The sequence below is a fragment of the Anser anser genome, assembly GCF_964211835.1.
Source record: "Anser anser genome assembly, chromosome: 4".
Lineage (NCBI taxonomy): Eukaryota > Metazoa > Chordata > Aves > Anseriformes > Anatidae > Anser > Anser anser.
In genome coordinates this window covers 61341784-61367332 of record NC_139724.1, presented here as the reverse complement: position 1 = coordinate 61367332, position 25549 = coordinate 61341784, and the positions used below count along the sequence as shown (strand labels likewise).

Here is a 25549-nt window from a genome sequence, read left to right as displayed (position 1 = left end):
TGGATAAAATCTAAAAATCTATCCAAAATTGGTATTTATTTGCATAACAGTACATAGGTGAATAAAACAAACCTGAGAATAATGCAAATTCTGTTTGAGGATTTGAATCTTAGAGAAAATTAGTTTGTGCTTCTATTGACCTTCTAAGATGCACGCAGAACTTAGCTGAACTCTCGGGAGCCTTTAGGCCTTTACACATCTGCACTGCTTTGGAAAGTGAGACTGCCTTTGCTTTACTAAACAGCATGATATATTCATGCTGAGAGGAGACTTGCAAGGACATTTTATTTTATTTTATTTTTTATGTAGAGTAACTAACTAGAAATAGCTCTACAGGTAAAGATTTTATAATTAATATTTAAATAAACCGTTCTAACAACTTACATGGGATATGTGCTTACCCTGTCTTCCACACTAGAATAGGAACCTATTTGCTCCCCCATTTGTAACAGTCTTGAGGCTGTTTGCCATCTAACTGGCTTAATTAAATAATTTCTGTGAAGTCATTCTTATGTCGTAATGTCTTTACATTACATTAATTACAGATGGTTAATTATGTGTTTTTGCTACTTTTCAAGCAATTCTTCTATTTCTTCTTTATATCATTATTATGTTATTTTATTTTTCATTTTCCTCCTGGAGGGTACTTGTAGATTTAGATAAACGAAGTGCTCAACAATTTTGAGAGGATGGAGCTATAAATCTTTTCTCCTTTTTCTTATAGTTTATTCAGTATGTATGCCTAATTTAAAGGTTTTTTTGTAAGCCTTGCTTATTAATTTTGGGTTAAAAGAGAAAGACTAATCATTTGCTATATAATGTGTATTAGAAAAATATTATGCATTCAAAATGTTTTACAGGAAATATTAGGAAAGAACAAAATGAACTACATTAGCAAGTGCATGTAGATAAAAATACTTTACCTCTGAACAAAAGAATAATAGAAATAAACAGACACAGAGTACAAACAGTTCTCTGAAGTTTGATAAAAACCTAGAATAAATTTTTGCACAATTATGTTACATCTTTCTCAGCTAATGCCTCTGAAATTATTGATCCCTCTTGAAAGTGAAATTGAGAGGGGAATTGAGAAATAGGAAAGCATAACTCAGTTCTGTTGTAAAAAATACAGGGATACATTAAAATAGTGACTGTCTCCAAAAATTCTATTGGAATGATAAATATTGTGCACTCTGTTCTTTTCCCAAGGAAACAAAAAAAAAATAATTATATGAAATACAGCATACAGTGTGCTAAAACTAGAAACTTTTTCTAAATGTTTACTGGTGAGGAAGACACAGCAGGGATCTAGAAAAGTTTCTGACTTTTGCTGATGTCTTCTTAAAAATGTTTACCATTAAGTTGATCCATTAGTAGAATATAATCATTTGTGAGCAAAAAAGAAGCTAAATCTGCATGGTGCCTTTCTTGCCTTGGACCACAGAGTGTCCTCAAATGCTGAAGAGCAGGAGAGTAAAGTAGACATAGACTGAAACTGTTGTAACTTTCAACTCAGCCTCTAAGAATAAGGAAAAATGTTTTCTCTGTCAGTCAGATACAAATTATTATTTTTTTTTCTGTATGAGAATAGAAGTTTTCAAATGTATGCTACATATTCTGTTAGTCATGAACTACTCTTCTTGTGACATAAGGGGTTTTTTTTAATTATTATTATTTATTTGTCATCTGGTAGACAACATACGCCAAAAATGAAAAAAAATACGTTAGCACTGTGTTTCTATAGTGCAAGATGTATCAGCAAAACCAATAATTAAACAACGTTTTAAGAAACACATTTTCTTATCAGTTTAATGGTCTTCGCTACCCATGAACAGTAACATTTTAAATAACTGTAGATAGTAAGTATATGAAATACATGGGTAATGCTGAAGGTGCAAAAAATAATTAATTCTCTGTGACATCTGAAATATTTTGAATATAACAGCTTGGCATTTTATGAGCTTTCCAGGAACCACATTGCCCAACATAATTAGCTGCTTTGTGGAAAGTTGGAGGGAGAAAAGTAAAGGAACAGAGCAACTTTTCAAAGAGATGGAGTGGTCCCACATAGAAAAGACCCATCATAGAGATGGTGGGGGAAAAAGACCATGAAGAGATACTGGGGAGTGGGGTAGGATGAGGATGGGCCAGAGGTGCTGGTCCATGTCTGATCAGCTTCTGTTTTTCAGGGCATTTCTATCATGTGAAAAGAACAAAATAAATTCTCATGGAAAAAATAATGAAAAACAAAAAACCACGCTCTAAAATTAAGTTAGTATTATTTGTATAGTCAATAACTTAGTGGTGAGAAAAAGCTTTTTCATAGCGCGTAGCATTATTTTAATATATGGTTTTGAAAGTCACCATGCTAAAAATAAATGATAAAACAGCTTAAAATTGGAGACATATGTACTTTTTTGCTCTCTTGCTTATGTCTGAAGCCACAACGCTCACACATTTTGCTCTCAGGAGACAGCCTTACCCCAAAAATTCAGACTGCTTCAGTATGTCCATTAGAGAGAAATTATACGTTAATGATACACTGATTATGAAATATTATCTAACTTTTTGTTTGCATTATATATGCAGTGAATATCTTTACCTTAACAAATACCATTTACCATTTATTAACATACCATTCAAGCCAGGCACACAGTCTTCAAAGTCAAAGCTACCTTTCATAGCTTAAAAAAATGTTATGACAACTGTTCATAGTATTTTTTTTTTAATACATATCATGGTCATAACTGGTGGAAGATCATCTAAAACATGAAAAAAAATAGTATTTTTCCATGATAATTAGGAAACACAGGAAATATTTGTCCTCCCCCATCCATAAAACTCCCTTCCCCCCAAACCTAAACCAATTCAGTGCAAACAAAGTAATCTTTCTGGTAAGAAAATTTAAATGAAAACAACTCACCATTCACTAAGATAGTGGTAATGGTGATTCACTAAAGGAAGATGTCCAAAAGTTTCCAGGTGCACCACAACTGCTGCCAGTCTAGTGGAAGAAATCTGCCTTTCAGTTTGTGTAGGACAAGATTTGCTCAAGTGCTTACTCTACTGTTAAAAGATTTTCCTTTGTGTATAATATGGATGATTTAGAAGAAGCTGTGTCAGCACTGATTTATACATTGACAGCTAAGGATAATAAGATATGGGCAAACATACAGCTCACCCTTTTACAGATTAACCTGCAGACTGCATTAGGCAAATTCGATGGCATTAAAAGATTTTTCCAATTTGTCTGGAAACAATTTCTCTTTTGTATTGTGTCAAGGGTAACATTTCATGCCATTGTACTAATTTAAATAGCTTTGATAAATTGTTCAAGAGGTTAAAGAACTGTACTGTGTATATATTTTACCTCTTTAAAATAAAAAGGCTATTAACTTAATTGTTAAATGAAATTAATTAGTAAAAATGAAAAGAGCCTGAGCAAGTAAGCTTAAATATTCCAACACTGCAGCACTGGTGCTGTAACATTGCGCCAAAATGATTAAAGATCATATTCAGGAAATTATAGTTTGCATTTCAGTATAGCTTTCAGTACAAAGAAACACAGATACCGCTATAGTTATGATAATATTTTATTCCTACATAGTAGTAATTCAGATGAAAAATATGGATGAAACTAGAAGAACTTTATAAAAGTTGGTACTTCACACTCAACAGTGGGTGTGATGATTTATTAATAAAGTAAAAGGTTATCAGAGATTCAGAAGAATCACAGAAAATGCTTTAGTAAAAGCCTCATTAGCCCTGGTAGCTAATATATAATTGCAGACAGAGAGGGCAGAGTTCATTTGTATTTTGTTCATTTTCTTAGCATTGTTCACACACATTTACTCATACATCTTATCTGATACTGACAAGTGTTGGGCTTGAAGATCTGGTTGTTTAAAGTGAGATTGTATTTTCTTGCAAGTTGTGCCTCAAAATGCATATTTATATGAATTATATTTATAGACAATATTTATAGAAGAAGCTTATAACCAGGGAAATCGGGATTTTGTATTTGCATGGTGGTTAATTTCAGCAGACTTTTTAAAATTGAGCAATATGTGCTGTATCAATGTTATGAATTGAAAAAGTAATAGTATTCTTCAGAGAAATGAATGTAAATTTTTCATAACTTAATACTTAAAGATTAATAATGTATGGGATGGATTGCTGAGTTTTACGTCCAGAATTCAAGTGCTCTGTGGCAACATCCTATCTGCATACAATTGCGGAGAGAACAAACTATGCAGGAAATCACACACTGAAGCTTCCAGCAGAAATGCTAGTTTCATTTGGGGCAGAGTTAAAGGATATAGTTAACTGGGTATGTAAATACCTTGAACACTAATATTTCTACATTGGGAAATATTCTAGAAGGCAATTATCTTAAACCCCCATCCTCAGCCCCGCACCTCCCATCTGGGGCAGATGCACCCCTGAAAGTGGTCCCTCGCTCACTCCTGCCAGGGCGCAGGGAATTAACATGCAGCTGGGCTGCTCTGATAAATGGATTCTGTTAGGTCACCGAGGGGATGCGTGTGACATTAAGTGATTTACCGTCCTTTACCTTAATGAAATTGTTTCAGCAAGATGACGCTGAGAGCTTTTAATGGATAGCTTTTCTTGATGTAATGAAATTGCATTCCTTTGGCATTTAATATAAGGTGCAGTTATTATTTACTGGAGCTCTCCTGGAGCTGCTGTTTTGCGCAGACAGTTCAGAACAAAAAGAGATTTCTGTGGCAGCATCCAGGCCGGCATGGTGTATGACAGTCTTAAGCATACGAGTGTATTTGCGAGAGCATTTCAGCTAATGTGGCCTGGCCATGCAGACCCTTCAGGAGGCTTGCTTCACACACTGCACTGCCAGCGCTCATCTCTTTTACAAATACCTTCCTAATCTGTTTAACAGGCAACTGGATTACAACCAGATCAGCTGTATTGAAGATGGGGCATTTAGGGCTCTACGCGACCTGGAAGTGCTGTAAGTATTTCTTGTATCTCTGACTTTTAGCAAGAGCTTGATATCTGGGGAGTACTAATGCAAAAGCTTATCTGTGAGCTGCAGCCTGGTGTCAGAATGGTCTAGTGAAAAGATGTCTTAAAATAATCCACTGCGATGTGCTATAAAATGGTAAAATTATCTGGGGAGACTGAGATGCTCCTTTACTCTGCAAGACAACCATACCACCCAATTTAAAGAAAAAAAAAAAAAAAGGTAGATGGTAGATACTGTAAGAAAAGAATATATTTTCTATTAAAATGGGGAGGGAAGCATTAATGAATCCAATTATTTTTGTAAATGATACATCACTGTAGAAGTGCTGAACATTTTCAGGATTGCCTTTGTTGTACAGTCTGACATCGGTTTGATCTTTCAGCCTCTCTACTTAAGGAACAATATACTAAATGTATCTGACAATCTAGATGTTTTCAAAGAGGCACTTTCCTAGCAAAACACTGTTGTTATGTGGTGAGATGTTTAGCCTGTCCATGTTAAATGGATATTTTTATTTTAATTTTTCTGGGTATGTGTATAAAACATATACAGAAAATATCTTTTCATGTCATTGAAGGTTTGTAGGTAATAACAACAAAATACTCTTTTGCATACTTTTTTCTTACTGTCTTAAAGTTGCCCTCAGTGAGGTTAAAGGTAACAAAATTATCATCAGTGACCCCTGACCTGAAAACAGTGACTGTAATGAGCAAAGTGTCTCCGTTCCCAAAGAATTTGAGACACAGCACACATTCCTGAAATATTTTCTCAGACAGTCAAAATGTCACATTTTTTTCTGTGCTTTTTTTTATTAAGGGAACTGAAAGACTTTGTGAATCAGTGAGTTACTTCATGTTAGTTTGAATCACGGTTGGTAAATCTCACCTTGAGGTGGGAGGAAGCTTCTTTTTTTTCTTCTGAGATTCTGAAGTAAAAAACCTTTACTGACAGATAGCCTCTATATGTCCAAGAAACTAAGAATGTGTAAGCTACTGCAGTAAAGTTTTATTTTAATATGCAATAGTTGATCTTACTTATGAGTGAATGGTTCTGACGGCTGATTTTATTTTTTTTTACAGTATAACAACAGAAAATAAACCTATTGTAACTTTAAGGTATAAAATAATGTACTGTAGGTTCAATACTAAGTCTAATTGTGAACTTGATAAATTGTTAATTTTCTATCAGTAAATCTGATGTTCTGTGAGATTTTTATTTCTGTATCTCATATTTTTTCCAATGGTGACTTAATCTGGTTATCATGTGTTTTAATATGAGACTTTACATCTGGAAGTGTTAAATGTTTATGTGCGTGTGTGTATATAATTGAATATTTGTAGTTTTTAAAGCTCATGATTTTTAGTAGTCTAAAAAGGTCATCCTTGCCAGTAGAAGTTAATGGTAGGAAATCCACTTTGTTTTCAATGAATGCAAAAGGGAACAGAACTCTATTAAAATAATCATCTGCTTACAAAGTAGGTAGTTAGAATTTTGTGAATACACCTTAACTATTAGTATTATTCAAATATACAACTACATGTTCACTATCCTGACTTATGTTGTGTGATAAGCAATGACAGTTTAGAAAATAAATTTTAAAAAGAGATATTTTGAACATTTACTGAAAAGTATGCATCTAATGTGACTTCTTTTCCAATAAAGCATTAAAGATATGTAAATCACACTATAATATATATACAGTGAATAGTATATAAGACCAGGTATTTTGTTTCCATTTGGAGTTAATTATTCTAAGCACAGAATTTGTATATTACTTCAAATTATAAGTATATGCTGAAACTTTTAAATAATTTTTAAAGTTACTTGGCCTGAAACACTCTTTAGTCACAATTTGAATTTTTTGCCAAAGTAACAGGTCTTATAAATTGGTTAGACAACTGCAGAATCTTGGAGGCTATTAATGTTAAAGATACAAAATCAACATGAAATCTGGAAAGACGGAAGCAAGTTTAGATATAAACCTGCTCACTTGTTAATTTGCTAGCAGATTTCTGTGAAATTTTATTTTTCGTTTTTGCTCTTTCTTTATCTAAGAGAAAATCAGCCATACTGGGGAAACATTGACTATGAGAAAATATATTGTGCTGCCATATTAAAATTATAAAGTATCTAAGAAATTCAAGAAATGTCTTTCTGTCATCACACTTTTTGCAATAGTGTGTAACAGTTTTAGATAAAAGTATGGAGCAATTTTTTTTTTTTAATTGATTTTCGATTTGCAATGAAATCAAGCATTTTGGATTACAGTAGTTATAAAAATGGTTTAATTTCTTATGTATCCCTTACATCAACTCTGATGTCTTTCTGCGCCTTGCAAAAAGATAAATTAATAGCCCTTGTATACACAACAGCAAGTCAAACACGAAACATCTGAAATTTAAAATTAAAACCCTTTGTAGACGTACATTCTTTAACCAGTTAACAGCTATGGAAATACGTAGTTGTTTCCATTCCCTTCACTGAAAAAAGATGATTTGAAAACCTTTTAAGAAGTCATACAGGAAGATGTATTGGAGCTGTCATTTAGCATGTGGACACTAAGAAAATCCTGGAAAAGTCTACTGGCTGTCATTTGTTCACTAAGACACCTTTTGCAGATATACCCACTTCCCACTTGGCCTTTTTTTTTTTTAATTCAATTTTGAAAAAAAAAAAATCCTCCCCACTTTTTATTTACTTACTTACTTATTTATTTATTTATTTTCATTGATTAATCTCCTCTTTGTTTATGTAGTCCTGAGGGCACATAGGGGAGATGCCGTATGCATAGTGAAGAAAACATTTAGGTTGTTGAATGAGTAAGCACACAAAGGTAAAATGCAGCACATTGCACCAGTAATTAATTGCTTGGTTAATATGGATGCATATAGCTTGATGCTGTTCAGTGTGCTGTGAATTTACCTTTCTGTGTTTCGGGATCACAGGGTACTAAAAATTTACTCCGAACATGCACAAATTACACTCCTTATTTTGTTTGTTTGTTTTTAATAATTCTTGTTTCAAAAAGGAAAAAAATTAAAAGATTTGGGTACTGCAAATTATTATTTATTATTCTCATAATTGTGTTTACAACTGTACAGCACATTCTCCATTGTATTCAAGTGAGTAATCTCTAAGCTGAAACTGTAAATTCTGTCACTTGTTTCCTTGTTCTGGAGTAAGCTTGTTTGCATTTTATTTGCAGCCTAAAGACAATAGTTAACTGCAGGATCGTTCATGGAGTTCCCTTATCTTTACAAACTACACTTACTGTGTGTGACAGTTCTGTGCTAGCCAACAATTGGCTAAGATTTATTCCTAGTTTTTGTCTAAAGTTCTGGGCACCTTGTCTAAAATGTAAATTATCTTCTAGAGAACTAACGTTCCTGCCTCCTTCCATTGTGTAGCAGAAGGTCACCTATTGTTCATGCAGCTCTGGATCATCTGCAGCAACACTGTTCCATATAAAAATTGACTGCAGTTCAGAGTTGAACTTTTCAGAAGATTCTTGAAATAAATAAAAAAAAAATAGGCAGATCTTGAACTCTCAGAAGCTAGAAAGGGAGACCAGAGTCCTAAAAACAAGGACTTTTCTCCAAAAATACTCTGGAACTCTTCTTTATGTCAGGATTGCAGTCTTAGCTTTAATGCAATAGACGCTCTCAACAGTGGCAGAAGCTCTGTTTCTGTCCTCTTGAGTTGATCATAGGTTACTGGGGTCTCTGTTTACTTAGGGTTATTAATGGAACAGTCAAATCACAGTGTTTTAACAGGGATTGAAAAGGGAGCCAAAGCGGACCTCGAAGCATGGGCTTATTTCCCCAGTAGCCATGTCTAAAAGCAGTACACCTTGTTCTTCATTAACTATGCCTTGTAAAAAAGCGTAGTCAGTGTGACATAAATAAGTGTAACATGTTAACATGCTTCTTCTTGACTTCACAGCACTCTCAACAATAACAACATCACCCGGCTGTCAGTTGCAAGTTTCAATCATATGCCCAAACTCAGAACTTTGTAAGTAGTCCTGTGGAAGCTGGCTGCCATCATTATCAACCCAGTGTGTTCAGTATACCATTTTTTCCTCTATCAAGTTTTGTCAGTGGCCTATAAATACATATTCAGGAAGAGAAGGCATACTCTCAGTCAAAAAAAATATTGAGGTTGGTGAGTGTGAACTTTGTGTGTGTATGCCAAAAAATCCTAAAAGGTAAAACTAACAAGTGACCCTAAAGCTAATACCTGGAACTCAGGAGATAGAGAAGCATTTATATCCTTTTCACTGCATTTCTTTAGGATATGGGGTGATGGGAATGTTTTCATGGCCTTTTCCCAACTGGGTTTTCCATAGTGCTGCATTTGTTCACTGAAAAGCTTCACGTTCTTACAAAAAAAAAAGGTGGGGGCAGGGGAGATTCTCTTTTATATTTTACAGCTGCATAGAGTAAGAAATTGATGTTTTTTGAAAGTCAAAAATTTGTTTTACTTTGAGCTATTGAATGGGTCACATTTCATTTAGGAACATGGAAGAATCTTTGATTGGCTGTCAGATGTGATAAATGGGAAATCTTTATGCTTTTATTACTGTACTGCTAGCAGACCTAATTAAGCTAAACTGGCTCTCCAACATTCTTTGTAACATAAAATTATAGGATCATCCGGTAGTGCTATTATAATTAAAGTTGTGTCAGCATTTACAATAAGACCCCCCATTTTTAGAGGTTATCACTTTCGCAGGATACTTCAGTCTTCTAAAACAAAACAGTGAAAAAAGTGTACATGCAAGCAATACAATTTGGTGTTATTTATTCTGTTTATACTGAACTAAGAATAAATGTACACTGTGTTAATCAACAAAAACAGACTGTCAAGGTTTAGTTCTGACACACTATCAAACAGACTTTCCACTGAAGTGGGAATCAGAAATGAATGGGATGTTCCTATCACAGCTCAAGAGTAGCTTTTGCTGTTCAAGAATTAATTTTGCGAAGAGCCTGTCCATTTTCTTTTATGCATGTTTTATTGCACAAATGTTTTAAATCAGTAGTGCTATTGACTTAAGTTAACATAACATCTGTAACTGAAAAAAATGCAGTCAGGTGAGTAGTTCTTTTGACTTCATAACAGACTTGTAACTATTCTTGTTTGGATTATTCCAAGAGCTCTTGAATTGTGCTCAGCATGGGCTTTTGGTGGCCTTAGTTATATTTTGAGAATAGAATTTCATTCAATTCTTTTGTGTCTGAGACTTGAAAACTTGAATATCCATCTGTTCCTCTTTCAAACTTTGAAATCCAGTTTATATTCTGAACTCCAGATTACAGTGAATCAAATTAGCTAGTTTTGTTACCATTTACACTTTTTTGTGGGTTATTTTATCTTTTGAAAATTTATTTTAGAAGCAAAAAAAAACAGGCACACAGAGTCCTAGATTATAGCTGTAATCTCCCATTTGCAGTCCGAATATGCTTTTATAACTGTATTGATTTCAGCAGCATTAGTTCAGATTTGCAATGGTGTTCTTGCCTACAGCTGGCCACAGATTGTACTGAAAATCAGTGCAGGAAAAGGCAAAAAGGCATTGCCTTTAATTTCTAGTCATTTGTGGGAAGAAAACAAAAACAAAAACAACAACAACAAAAAACACACTGAGTTAAAGTCTTTTGGTTTTGTTGGTTTGTAACACAATTCATGTTGCTTTAAGGACTTTTTATGGACTAATTAGACTTCTTGTTTAAATTCTCATTTTCTTGCACTTTCTTTCCAGTGATTTAGTTAGGATTGAGCACATCATCTAAAAAGGACCAAAATGATGTTATTCTGGTATGGATGGTTCCGAGTAAGGATTTGATTTATAACTGTGGATGTCCTTTTCTGTAGTTGAGAAAAATGCAAGAGCCAGGGAAAAGTTAGAGCCAGAGGAAAGTAATTTACCTAATTTAGTGAATACATTTGTCTGATGTTTTATTAATGGCAAAGTGCTTTCTGCCACTTGGCAAGGAGCCGTGGTCTTGTGTCGGCCTCTGCCAACCAAGAGGCGACTTCCTTAATTCCATTGCTTCCTGCCATTTGGTCTTTAAATTTCAGGCATTGCTTAGGCTGTATTTCCCTAGGAGCCAAAAGCAGCTAATCCCCCATTCTGCGATTAAACAAAAAGAGAGGAAATCAGAAAAGGGATGTGAAAGAAGGTGTTTTATATTGAGTTATTACTCTGTCTTATTCTGCAGAAAATGAATATGACCTGTTAGAGGGATTTTGCAGGCTGTTTCTATAGAGACTGATAATGGCCAGACTTAGATATATCTAATTGGAAACCAAATCTTTTATTAACTCTTCTTTTTTGACAGTATATTATCACTATAGGACACTACAGTGATATGTTACTTCGGACATTTCTGTCTTATTCATCATTTGTTCATATCTGGACTAAAGACCTCCGAGGCAGCTTTCAAGCTCTTGTGTGTTTGCTTTTTTCTTTCAGACAAGAGGAAAGAAACTATAGGTAGTTTAGTTTCTTAAGAAATCTTCATCTTTTTTTTTCTTTTTTTTTCTTTTTTTTTTTTTTTCGGTGATTTAGACCACAATTAAAAGGTCATTTTGCTGCTTGTATAAGCTTTGTTTATTAGCCTTTAAATCCCAGACTTTTAATGAAAGACGTAAAACATTGGTCGCTCATTCATGATTTTTATTAGTAAAGCAGCACAGTTTGGTGCTGCAGGGGGGAACAGGAAGGATGAGTTGCTCTTCTGTTTCTTCTCCCCAATTTAACCATACGGACACGCTTTTTCTCACGCAGTCGCCTTCACTCCAACAACCTCTATTGCGACTGCCACCTGGCCTGGCTGTCCGACTGGCTGCGGCAGCGGCCGCGTGTCGGCCTCTACACCCAGTGCATGGGCCCGGCCCACCTGCGGGGGCACAACGTGGCGGAGGTCCAGAAGCGGGAGTTCGTCTGCAGCGGTAAGGGCAACACTCACACAGCCCAGCAACAGCTCAGCAGTGACTGTTCGTGCTACGTCTTGCTAGCTTTTGCGTATTTTTTTTTTTCTAATTTAAAGAAGCTAATCATTTTTATCAGTATTTGTATCTTCTGTTGCGGTGCTTCTGTCCTTACAAAATTTGTGTGAATGCTGCATAGAACATATAGCCGTCATAAGGAGGGGGGAGAGAAACGGAAAATGAAATAAAAGATACACTGACTGAGAGAATATAAGGCCTTTTAGTATTAAGGAAAAGGCCTTTAGTAATAAGGATTTAAAAAACAAAAACTGCAGGTTGTTTTTTCTTTTTGTTATTTTTCTATTTCTGTTTAAATAGTTTTCTGAAACCCCAAATAAACTTCTGAATGTTACTGGTATGCTTTTATGATCTTGTGGGTGGCAACCCATGGCAGGGGATTGGAACTAGATGATCTTTAAGATCCCTTCCAACCCAAGCAGTTCTATTATTCATTCTATGATTCTTTAGTGCATCAGGTTGTTTTCTGATGTGAAATGACAAAATGACAAACGATTCAATACTAATCACATTTTCTCTATTTATTTTTTTTCCTTTATTCATGTCTCCTAGATGAGGAAGAAGGCAAGTTTATCTTTCTTATTTAGATATTTTTAAACTTGATTGAAAATTTTCTGTAAACTTTACCTGCTGTTTCAAGGTTCCTCAAAACATTGAAAAACAACTGGAAAATAGCTGTCTGTTCAGTCATTCAGCAGGACTGTTTCTACTAGTTGATCTTCTGCAGACCCCCAGGTTGCTATTGCCAAATATGCCAAAATTTACACAGATCTGTTTGTGGTTTTGTTTGTTTGTTTTTAAACAGCTTTATGCACGGTTTCTATCCATACTGAACAGCTTCTAATATCACAGCATAAGGCACCGTGACATCCTAGCATGGCAAATGATAACCACACTCTTATCATACTTCAGCCTTTTATGTATACTTAAAAGAGCTCCTAACAAAATCACTTCACGTATCCTGTTTGTAAACCGCATAGTTTTATAATTTGGACACTAACGCTGATTTTGAAGATGGGGAATAATCATGTTTTATCTCTGGGTCACTGTATTTTTTTTTTTAAGTAAAATAGGTGAAATATTTTCTGTTTTTTAGTTTTGGCAGCTGTTTGTACTTTCATAACAGATACTTTAACATTAAAACAAATTATTATATTGCAAACTACTATCTCAAAAGACTAACCTTTTCAGCAGAGTAATTTTAAAACTTGGACAGTTATTTGAAGTTGTAAATAGGAACAGCACTGGCTGCAACGTTAAAGTGATCTGTCATACATTATCACTGTACCCTTTCTATCTTAATATATGACATAAAATACAGCAAGACAGATTTCATAGCCCAGAAGTTTTTGTTTTGGTTTGGTTTTCCCTAGGAGTTTCAAAACAGACTCTAGCTTTTTTACCTTAATAGGAAAGAAAAGGGGAAAAAAGGGGGAAGGGGGGAGATTCATGCCTTCATGTGTTCCATATCATTACAAAACAGTAATCTGTATCATTAAATCATTATAACAATGACTTAATATATTATAAAAATATATATTAATTAATTAATATATTATAAAATATGCAACCTATTTGCAGGAAAATGTAATAAGATATTCTTACTTATTTTCTAAAACATATCTAAATATGTGAGTATTAAGGTTACATGTAATTATAAACACCGAATTTAACATAAAACTCTTAGGGGATGACACAAAGTTATGTAAATTCATGGCTACCTGACTAGTTAGAAAGACTGTTAAACTGGGGGAGAAAGTCTGCTGAGCTAATACAGAGTGAGAGTATAAGCTATGTAGTCAAACCTATTATTTATCTCTGTGATTGGATGGAAAGGTCATAATTCCAAAATTGTCTGTAACTGGTGCATACACTGAAGAATAATACTCATTAATGAGTATTTGCAGAGCAGAACTAAGAGAAGAGCTTCAGTGTTCATGGCAAAGTTCATTCATTTCTGCTGACATTCATTTTTAATACACAAAATTCTGAAAACTAAGTAAAACAATAATTGTTTTTTAAAACCGCAGAATAAATAAAACATACCTAAAAAATGGACTACACTTAGCCTTCTTTTAAAAAAGTGATTTTGAATACAAGTGTATGAAGTAACTGAGAAATGATGAAAGAACCAGCATAGCAGTTGGGCATTTTCCTTTAATTTCATTATTGTGTCAACATGTTGGTATTAATTAGGTATTTAAATTAATGCAATTTGAAATCATGGATGGGAAACAATGTTTATTCTTTTAAGTTCTGCATCCATTTTTCAGGGAGGTGTAAAGTGTGATGTTTTACTTTTGAGGTAAACTGGACTACTGCTTGACAGGTTTATACAGTTTTAGAAAAAACTCTTTTCTTTTGCAGGTCACCAGTCTTTTATGGCTCCATCCTGCAGTGTCTTGCATTGTCCCACTGCATGCACCTGTAGTAACAACATAGTGGATTGTCGTGGAAAAGGCCTTACTGAAATCCCAACAAATCTTCCAGAAACTATTACTGAAATGTGCGTAATCTGATTTTTTTTTCTTTCAATGAACTTGCAGAGAACAGTTTTGTCCTATGTATTCATTGTTGTTATTTGTATAATATGCATTATACAGGGTAAGAATTTTTGAGTGCACATTCAAATTCAGAAATAAAAGGAATATATAGATATATGAAAATATTTAAGACATATATGTTCTCTTACGAGTTAGTTTTATATGTATTACTCACAACTCACAGTTAAAACTGCATTCTGAGTTGGTTTAAAAAGAATTCATGAGTCCTTACTTTTCTGCAAGTAAGTGGCTTTTCAATGCAGGCTATAAACTCTGTTGCTTTCAGTGTTGCTCACTTTCCATCACCTTATTCAAGTCTTAGTGTCAGAGGAGCATATCTTGCAACAAAGAGACCTACATTGCTCATACTAAGTATTCTGCTAATGCAGCCTCCTCAGAAGGGTAATTTGAGAAGGCAAAAGTGTGGTGGTTGATTGCAATCTGTGGTATAGTCATTGTGTTAATACCATATAGCCGTGGATGGAAGAGCGTGCATGCTGATAAGGTTGCATGACATGGCATAAACAACAGCAACATCTACAAAATGTGCAACTGCATCTTTACTGCCAAGCGGAGTCATAGCAGTGTGGCTGAGAGGTTGTGTGGGGACATAGGAAGGCTGCTGCTTTGTTGTTGCAGGGGAGGAGCAAAAGCAAAAGGTGAGTTTACAAGGGCACAACTAGAGATTGCAAGTGTGTTCCTAAATCTTTATTTTAAGGGTCATCAGTCCCAAAGAAATTATAGGATATAGGAGTTACTAGTTGACCCTGAATTCACTGTCAAAAGAAATGACCATGAGGCAAAAGCAAATGGGAATTTACAGAATGGAGATGTGTATCATCCTGTCTTCTGCTCACCTGTTGTTCTAGGTAAGAAATGCTGATGTGTTTTAAGCATTTAACATGTCCAGCATTTGGTTAAGCATTTAACAGGTTGAAAACTGAGGCTGGATATTTCCTGCTAGACTGCACATTGTTCACATCCCAGAGTGAGGCCTTTTCACATGATGAGATCCATAATCCATTAATATTGCTAAATATGTATGCATAGGTGTTCATATAAATATGTATAATATGCGTGCAGTGCTATATGTATAGATCATAGTTTACAGCATATCACTATCTGATATCTCTGTTGTGTATCTATTTCATAAGTATTGTTTACATTAAAAAGCAGGTTGCAGTGTTTTGCACGGTCAATGCCGTTCATAAATAATGCACAAATAAACATACATATTCAAAATCTGGTACAAGGCAAGGTAGGGCATTAGAAAGGCAAATTTTAGTATTTATTTTAAATGAAACAGGTATGTACCAGTGAATACCAGTGTGATGGGAGAACTGGACTTCTATGATTGATTTAGTTTCTGAGTAAACAGGAGGATTGAAATATGATTTGAGTCAGTGGTAGGCTGCACTTACCACACAGTGAGAACAAAAATTTCCAGTTAAGTGGAAGGTAAAGAGAGAAATGTACAGGAAAAGAAGAAGACAAATAAGGGACATTAAAAAAGGGACAAACTCAGTGGAAGAATTAGAGTAACGGATTTTGTGAGTATTTGATGAGAATCACTTGATCTTTGCTGCTTCCATGTCAATGGGTTGACGATGAGTTGAGATTTCAGCAAATAAGCATGTTGTAAAGGTTGTATGGCGAAAGCTTTACACTCTACTGCTTTAATGAGAGGAAAATCATGAAACTTTCAAAAAAAAAAAAAAAGAAAAAAAAAGTTTATTCTTTGAAACATCCAATCTTCTTTAGAATCTACTGTGTTCTTAATTCTCAAGTTATTTTAAGCTAATAAATTGGAGGAGGAGAGGCGGGGATCCAAAGCTTCGAGCTTTAAATATAGTCTTTTAAAATGTCATTAATTTTCTTTGTCTTTATGAAGGAATATGCATTAAGGTTCATAATTTGTCCTGCCACCTTCTATTTTCCATGTCACTCTCATTCATCTCTTCTCTAAACTAGATGTTTCAAGTCCATTCAATCTTTTTGGATGCCAAAACCTTTGATTTCTTAATTAATCTCCTCCTTTCTCTCCTAACTCTTGGTTTTCTTAATTTTTTGACCTACATTGACCAAAGTTGAATAAAATATTCCAGATGACAGTGAAACATCACTTTATATGGTGGCATTTTAGTTTCCTTTCTGCACTGTAATACTTTCTTTCCTTAACTGCCAATATCCATTGCAGCACACTTTCCATTGAAATGACCATGAAAAGTCCTAGGTCTTTTTTTTTTTCTTAGATGTTTTTGTCAGGAGCAATAATTTTACAGATGTAATTTCATTATTCCATCCACATATCACCTTATGTTTCTGAACGCTGAATCCAATTGCGTGTTACTTTTTAAAGCTGCTCTGTGAAAGACTTCGGTCTCCTATTCTTTTATCTAACTTCAACATACAGAAAGGTTCAGATGATCCTATCTTAAAGCTATCCTACAATAAAGTGTTTACAACTTTTTTCTTTTTTTTTTTTTTTAGAGAAGTGCTTTGCAACTATTGTTTATAACAACCCTTTATAATTGAATTAGAAATAATGATTGTATCACATACAGTAATGTTTTTTTTCCCACTTATTTTTATATGAAATTGTTGTATTTGTGCCAAAATGGTAATTGAAAAGAAGCACTTGAAGAGATGAGATCATGCTGTCACAGTAGCTTTAAAGAATGCCAAGGAGCTGCTGAACATGGAGCATGAGAGAGACCTGAAGTGTATAGTGAGCACTGTATTTCCACCACCATTACACAGTTCCCACACACATGCCTTTATTATCGTAATCACAATTTTGAGCATGTGCTTTGGCAGGAGCTCCCCAGTTCTCTGGGAGGGAGGGAAAGAGAAGTGAGCTGGTTCCCTGTTGAGTTTTCTGAAGGATGTACAGAATTAACAGCCAAATTATTATTTATTCAGTGATTTTATAATACCACCATCATTAGATTCCTGTGCACAACGTAAGAAAATTGACATTATACTACCATTTCACATGGGCCAGATGTTCTCCAACCTTTTCAGTATTTTTTTCCACAGTCGTCTTCTGCATTTTTAACTGAGTATTCTCTTCTGATTTTATAAATGTACTTTATTGACAGTAACATTTGAAAAATCCATAGTACTTGTAAGTTCCCTTAGTCTGGACAACTTTCTGTGCCCTACAGTTGTAATAGTTATCACCTGTTTATGGGGTGTATTTGCAGAATCCAGTGCTGAATACTACCAAGCTGTCATGTCATGCTTCAGCCAACACAATGGACCACAAACACCTCTGTGGTCTGCATCTTTCCTATATTTTGTCTTTACCTAATTGTATCTCATGTGAATACACTTTTCCTATTAGACTAAGGTTAAACTTTATTGTCAGCCCTAATGTATACAGTTGCTAAAAAATTGACCCCTGTTTTTTGACAGATACCATTTTTCCATCCATTTCTGCTTTTTCTTTCTTTGTTCTTACATGTGCAGAAGGTTAGTAAGAATATAATCTTTATATAGTTTCTAAAAGTCCATAATCCAGTTATTTTTTTCTTGTTGTTCTTATGAAGTTTGCCCTCAACAAATACTCATGTTTTTTGATGTTTTGTGGTGTTCTCCATCCATTTCTTCCATCTGTTCTCTCAGTGGGAAGCTTGACCTCAGTACCTTATGAAGCTTTGATTTCTTGCTCTTTGCCCAGCACAAGCTTCCTTTACATAAAATGTGTGTCTGCACCAAAACACTTTGTATTTGTTACATTGTCACATTGTCAGTCCATGTGAGACAATGCTGCATAAATTCTAAGTGGTATTAATAATGTTGTTGTTCTCTGTCCTCCTGGTTTACATAAATAAACTTCAGGTTTTAATGTGTATGTTCCATTTCAACAAATTTCCTTTTTTTTTTTTTTTTCCTTTCTGGGAGTTGATTATTTATATAAGAAGTTAATTTATGTGCAAAAAATCCTTTAAATGAAATATTGAATTACGAAAGTATTGAACATTTGCAGTTTGAATTGAGTAAAAGTTTGTATGTCAAAGTTCTGTGTTAACTCCAAGGAAAAGGAAGGAAAAAGGCTTTCTGTTTAGAGCATAATACTAAGACTTTGCATTATCTTGGTAGTTCTGCTGGACAACCTTTTGGGGATGACATTTTAAGACGGTAGGAGCTGTCTTCTCTGCTGATGGCTACTGCCTCTGTACCACTGTAGCAGAGTTGGCAGAATATGTGCTTGCACGGCTCTGCAGCCTCCCTGTCTGAGTTTGGTGTAATAGCTGCAGCCACTGAGGAAGAGGAGCTGAAGTGGTTTAGGAGGGAGCAGGTGTTCTGTGATGGTGGCAGCAGGAGGAGCCAGAGCCAGCTGCAGAAAAAATGTTTTAGCCTGGTGCAGGTGGGTTTCCTAGCGAGTATCACGGTGCTGGTGAGAGGGTTTTGTTGTACCACTCTGTCTGGCTTCTCAACAGTTACAAAAGTCAGTAGCAATTCCCATTGTGTGCAGTCAGTTATCAGCCAATGCATTGTCTGCCTGGTACCTCTTGGGAAGATGCCTTCAGTAGCAGGACTGCTTATCTCCAAGTAGCTGTCAGTGAAAATGGAAGGAGAATAAAGCCTTTGGTGGTTCTCTCTTTCTCCCTTTTGGTGTGATAAAGCTCAGAGGAAAATTAAGAATTCAGTATCTCAGTAAATGTAATTCTTAATCTTTATTGGCTTAGTACAATTGTATTTGTACCAGTTATACCTATTCTGCAAAATTAATTCTTCTCTTTATTATCTAAATAAACTCGCACACAGCTAAAAATAAGAATACCTAAACTTTTCTTTTCATGGTGGGTCCAATCAATGCTATATTATTTGAGAGTAAAGTATTTCATATTCCATGTAGTAAAAGATCACTTGAGCACCAAGACTCCCTTAGTTTTAGTGTATCCACTAATTCTAGAGGAAGCGCAGAAATAAAATGTAACCTCTCTAGGCCATCTTTAAAGGTTTCAGATCATGAGTGACCTGCAGGAAACATTTTGGGAATGCTTCCCATAGTTCTATTATTTTAATGCCTGTAACTGTAAACATTGTGAGTCCAAATACATTGACAATAGATGTTACATATTAATAGTTTTCAAACACTTGGTTTATAATACATCATACTTAAGCCTTTTTTCACTTAAGCAAAGCACGATATAGTAGCTATTCACTTAAAATATATTATGTATTAGTAGTCTTCAAGATTTTGCTATTTAGTATTCCTTGCTTAAGCCTTGTCTCATGGACAATCTCAAATCATGAGATAGTATTTATCCATTAGAAACATCAAAGAATCATAGATTGCTTTGGGTTGGAAGGGACCTTAAAGATCACCTAGTTCCACCACCCCCTGCCATGGGCAGGGACACCTCCCACTAGACCAGGTTGCTCAAAGCCCCATCCCACCCGGCCTTGAACACTGCCAGGGATGGGGCATCCAGAGCTTTTCTGGGCAACCTGTGCCAGTGCCTCACCACCCTCATAGGAAAGAATTCCTTCTTGATGTCTAATCTAAATCTACTCTTTTTTAGTTTAAAGCCATTACTCCTTGTCCTATCAGCACAGCCCCTGATAAAGAATCCCTCTCTAATATAATAAGTCATAATATGACTCAGTTTAGATTTGTTGTTTATACCTCTTACAGAAATTTGTGTGGGAAGCTCTTTCATTGTCATGTTTGGTCTGTTGAGTTCAACCAACTCAAGTGGTCTAATATACCTAGCACTTTCCTCCTTTGTCATATAGCTCTTATATTAAAGACATTACGGGTCATTCTTAAGGTTCAAAACTATTACTTTAATTGGTTTTAGAAAGTATAGCCTTTCTAACAGTGATAGCATTTATCAGCCTCTATGCAGGCATTCCTTACACATTTTAGTTTTTCAGCACCATTAATCTCTATTCACTTGGTTTCATTTTAGAATTCACCTTCCGCATGCAAGTTCTTTGAAAGGTCTGCAGAAATAATTCTGGTTTCCTTCAAATTGAGACTTTTTGGCATATGTTCAAACAGACTATCAGAAACCTTACAAATGGTGACCCAGCAGCAATTTTATTAAATGTACTGGTACCTTTTTTTAGAACGGTGTGAGTGAGTGACAGGCTCTTATTTCAAAAGGAGAGGCCAAAAAGCCATTAATGAGCTAGCCTACCTCATGAAAATGCTCTTCTTACATTCTTCTGATTTTCTTTTCTCTTCTGTGGCTTGAAATAGCAGTCAAAGTGGTTATAAAACCTCTTTCTTTACAGTAGTGTTATGAATAAAAGAAAATAAATACATTTGCAATAAGTGCTGCTGAGGGTGTTGATTTAGTGGGGGAGAGGAATGACCTGCTTTGATGACCACAGCTTTGTATAAATGACTATTTAAGCAATCAGGCATAGAATTAAGTTGATTTTTTTCTTCATTTTTGTTAACATGAAAAACATTTAATTAATCAAAGGAAGGAGTAAATTGTTTTGTTTGTTTTTTATTATTATTAGAAGGATAGGAATCCTTACAATGGTGATATAGCAAAGAGAAAGGTTTGATGAAAGGGAGGGTGAGTAGGGGGTTGCCACTGTTAACTAAGCAACAGTTGTATAATTAATGTGAGTCTTCGGAAGGGACAAAAAAGACCCTAAACCATATAATGTATGAAATGAAAAAAACATACAGAATTTTAATCAGGAATTTTAACAGTTCACCTCTGTTAACACAGTGCAGTGAAAAGTCACTGACTTTTTAATTACTGTGGCCTTCAAGATAAAGTTGCTTGCTCTTTTCAGTGGAGCTTTCTAACATTTGAATGCCAAAACTAGAAACTGTATGGCTGTATTTGTTTCTGCTTTCTAGTTTAAATCAAAACATTGGTCTTTTTAGTTAGCAAAACTACTGTTTATGCCCATTGCAATATATAAAAACAAATAACGTTTGCTTTATCAAAGATGAAGAAATTTGCTAAAATCTTAACATCTTTTATGACACACATACATATGAAGACACAACAATTGCATGAGAGTAATGGAAAATGCATTCTCTTCAAGGCAATGTCTTGAGTAAATGTGAAAAATTAAAATTATGTAAAGGAATCTACTGATGTACTTGACTTCATTACCCCAATGCATTTAATTTTGCAACACAGATTTAACTGAATTACTGTTAACTGTTTGGGATTCATACCTTAATATTTCTCAAGGAAAACTTAAAATATATTCCATTTGACAGAAATAGATTGAAGTTTTGAAGCTAATAGATTAGGTTTTTTTTGACAGCTAAACATGTCCACTTAACACACGAGAGAAATGATTTGTCATGCTCTTACTCAAATATCTCCCTAATCGGAAAATTACTGGTAAATCATGTGGCTTTATGGTTTTGTTTCTTTTTTATTTCTTATTTCAGTTTTCAGACACGGTGTTTTCTGTAGGTAGAATATTTAATTTGTTCTTTATTAGCATGCGTTCTATGCTACCATTGTTCAGATCTTTGGCTTTCTTCATACTCTTGTGTCTTACCTTAAAAACTAATTAAATTTACAGGACAAAAGTAATTTCAACAGTCAGGAAGATGCAGAGACACAGAACACAGCAACTGCACAGGAAACTTATTCCAAAGAATATGGAGGAGGTCTTTATGTGTGAAACTTTATGTAAAATATCACACAGCACACTAAGCAGAAGAGATTATGATTCACTCTTGAATTTGTATGGCACCCTGTGGTGGAACTGGTGCAGTGGCAGGGTATTCTTCCTTGAAGGTGGAAATAGAAGAAGATGTCTTGTGGCCTTAGCCAACTTGCTTTTTTTTTTTTTTTCAAAATGGAGGAACAACCCCAGTGCTCATTTCCAGAAACTTTGGAAGTCGATACTGGCCAGAATGAACACCCCATTGTTCCACTTCTGGGACGTTTGTGCATGTTTCTGGTGGTACTGAGGTACATTGAGGGACCTCTACGTACTCTGCCAAGAGAAAGAAAATAAGTCAGGCATGCTATAAATGAATATTTTATACAGCATGAAGAGAAGCTGGAGAAGGCCCATCCAGCTCTTCCAGAAAAACCCTCATAGCTCTCTGACAGCTGTGCTACACTCCAGAGGCGTCGTTACTCTTAGATTTTATTTTTACATATGGTTCTTCCTCAGCAATAATGTGATTGAAGTTACTGTAAAAGAAACTGAACATACCAACTTAGAATCATAGAACCATTTTGGTTGGAAAAGACCTTCAAGATCATCAAGTCCAACCAACTTCTTATGCTGTTGTGTTTTACCTTCAAAAAAATGCTGCCTTCATTATTTAAACGTTAGTAAATACGTGGTCCCATAAGTGGCAAACACCTGTCGGAAGTATTCTCAGTGAAAATATGTAGATTTTTTGTGGTAAATTTATGGTGCATGCTCCTGTAGTGTTATCAGGTAGTGAGGACTCCCACCACACTGTCAACCACACAGAGTAATGGGATTCCCAAGCAGGTTGATGAGTCATCACTCATGATGAACCAAGAATGTAGCAGGATTACATTTATTTTTGTGAACTTAACACAGTTATTCTGAAGAGCTCAAGTAGTTTTTGTAATGTAACAGCTCTCATCAAAAATAGGCTAATTAGAGAGGCTTTAATTTGACTCTAGGTGACTCAGGCTAATTGCACAGGAGGCACACTCTGACAGATACTAAAGTACTGAGCAAATAATTCTTTAAGAAGTGGTGCATTTTGCCTACAACCTAAATCTGTAACAATTAAGGAATGTAAAGCCTACCGTCGTCAATGGTGCTGTAGGGTTCAGAGCATGAGATGGCCTTGTCTGTGATGAAAAATTTAGCAAATGCAGGTTTGGGACTTGCTTTTAAATGTGATGAATTCTTTAATGGCTTTAGTACAGCAATCCTTGTTACTTTTTTTGATGTAATGCAGACTATGGAGATGTCTGTCATTTGCAGTCAGTCCCCTGAGGAAATATTTAATAGAACAATTAGACTGGATGTTCGCATTTTGGCAAGCTTTAGGGCAACATTGACAGTGATTCTTTATATGCAAATATTTAGGAAACTGTCAACCAGATTTATTAATACACAGAATTAGAGACTGAAATTTTAAAGTCCAAGTAATATAGTCATTCAAAATACATCTTCTGTTTTGTTAGACATGGATGATATCACAGATTTCAACAGAATTCTTTTGCTGCTGAAGTTAGAAGAGACATTTACTGGATAAAAGGACTCTGGAGGTGCAGTTGTTGGGAAAAAAAAAAAAGAAGAAAAAAAAAAAAAGGTACTTAGTTTGATAGCCTGAAGGATTTCTTTAGCAAAGGGAGACCATTACTCCTTCCTTTTTTTAAAAAACAAACAAGCAAAAACAACAACAACCAAAAACCTGGCAGATGTTAAATATGATGAGAGATGTGTTGGCTGCATATTGCAGTTCTTCAGATTCAGAAGCTGCACTGAATCCCATCGCTGAAATCTATTTTCTGTTTTCTGACAGCTGTTTTTGCCATTTACTTTAAAAGCAGATGGGGAAAATGCAAAGAAGAGCTGTCAATTTTATTACCATGTATAATCAGCATCTGTGCAATACATCAGACTCATTGCACAGCTTACGCTTTCTTCTCTGTAGTAGAAAATTCTTTTGGGGTTTCTTGACAATCTTCTTACATGCTTTTTGTAAATGAGTAGATGCTGGAATGAAGAGTTTAGATCAATTAAATGCTAAAGTGACTAACTTGACCAAATTTACGTAAAACAAGATGTTACGTCCTGATTGTTTGATAATAAAACGTGGTTAATTTGATGCTCCATATTCAAATTAACGTTTTCTTAAGGAAAATGTTTGCATGGGTGTAGCACATCTCTATGCAGTATAAATTGTGTATCTTTCTCTACTGAGCAGGCTTAGTATGTTGTACCCCACATGCATAATAAAAGAAAGAGAATTTTGTAGAGAACTATGTGTTCTCTACAGCCACTTTCCGGGAGCAGAAGTCTTTCATAGAAATGACTACTTACAGTGGTAAAATAAGCTGTTTTGAAAGTGACAGTATAAATAAACATGTTGTCTGTCTCTAAGTGTGGAAGTAGTAATCACTAATGGTGTGCTGCAGGCTTATAGCAGAGAACAGCATCCTCCTGGAAAGTGTCAAGGGATATACGTGTCACAAGGCTGTCTGGGGACACGGTGGGAAGAATCCGTCTACTCACTGGGGACCTACTTTGATTTGATTTGATTAGGCTGGAAATCACAACTGCAGAAGTACCTTTGTTTCTTAAAATAGTAGGTGGTTGTACATTATGGTGTCTGCAGGGATGAGCCGGGGGGAAAGATTTAGAAAAAGAAATATTCACAGTAAATTTCTTAAATAGGAGAGATTAGGGAATGGTCTTCAAAAAAGGTTTCAAAGGTTTCAACTAGTTTGGCAGTGTTAAAAGACACTGAAACACTTATGTATTGATGCAGGACTTCTTTGAAGTGAAACACTAAAAGGAGCAGGAGACTTAATACTAAGAGCATTAATTAGCATTTGAGTTGTGATGGGCAGAGTACTTCTTATACATGAGGCAGTGCACGCTTTGATGAAGCATGTACTTAACTGTCTTCCTCCATTATCTTATGTTATTAAATATTCTACTAAAATTGACTGTGGCTTTTGAAAAAGAAACCACCAAGGCACTGTTTATGATACACGGATGATCATTTATAAAAAAGAATGACTTCTGGGATGACTTTGAAAGGCAATGCTATGCACAAAATTTAATACAGGTTTCATGGAAAAATACTGATATTAGCTTTTTGTTCTTCTCTAATATAATGGTACTTCAGGCCATGTCATTTGTGAGCACTTAATAGCAGATTTTTTCAGTAATAGATAACTACAACCCATTCTATTCCACAATTAAAAATGTTTCATTTAATATGAGAAATTAATATAAAGGAGAGTTTTTAATTACTATGGGCTTTATCAGTAGAATGCAAATTTCCTTTAGATATTATTTTATCTGTGCTTTG

At 35.0% G+C, this 25549-nt stretch overlaps 1 protein-coding gene across 11 annotated transcripts in view; it reads left to right on the top strand.

Moving 5' to 3' along the window:
* Window positions 1-25549, top strand: part of SLIT2 (slit guidance ligand 2) — a 263097-nt gene that overhangs the window by 159091 nt on the left and 78457 nt on the right. For all 11 annotated transcript variants that reach the window (XM_083833918.1, XM_083833911.1, XM_083833919.1 and 8 more), the window contains exons 6-9: window positions 4919-4990; window positions 8948-9019; window positions 11799-11962; window positions 14387-14525. In XM_083833918.1, coding sequence (XP_083690044.1) covers window positions 4919-4990; window positions 8948-9019; window positions 11799-11962; window positions 14387-14525 — 447 coding nt within the window. The remainder of the gene's footprint in view (window positions 1-4918; window positions 4991-8947; window positions 9020-11798; window positions 11963-14386; window positions 14526-25549) is intronic.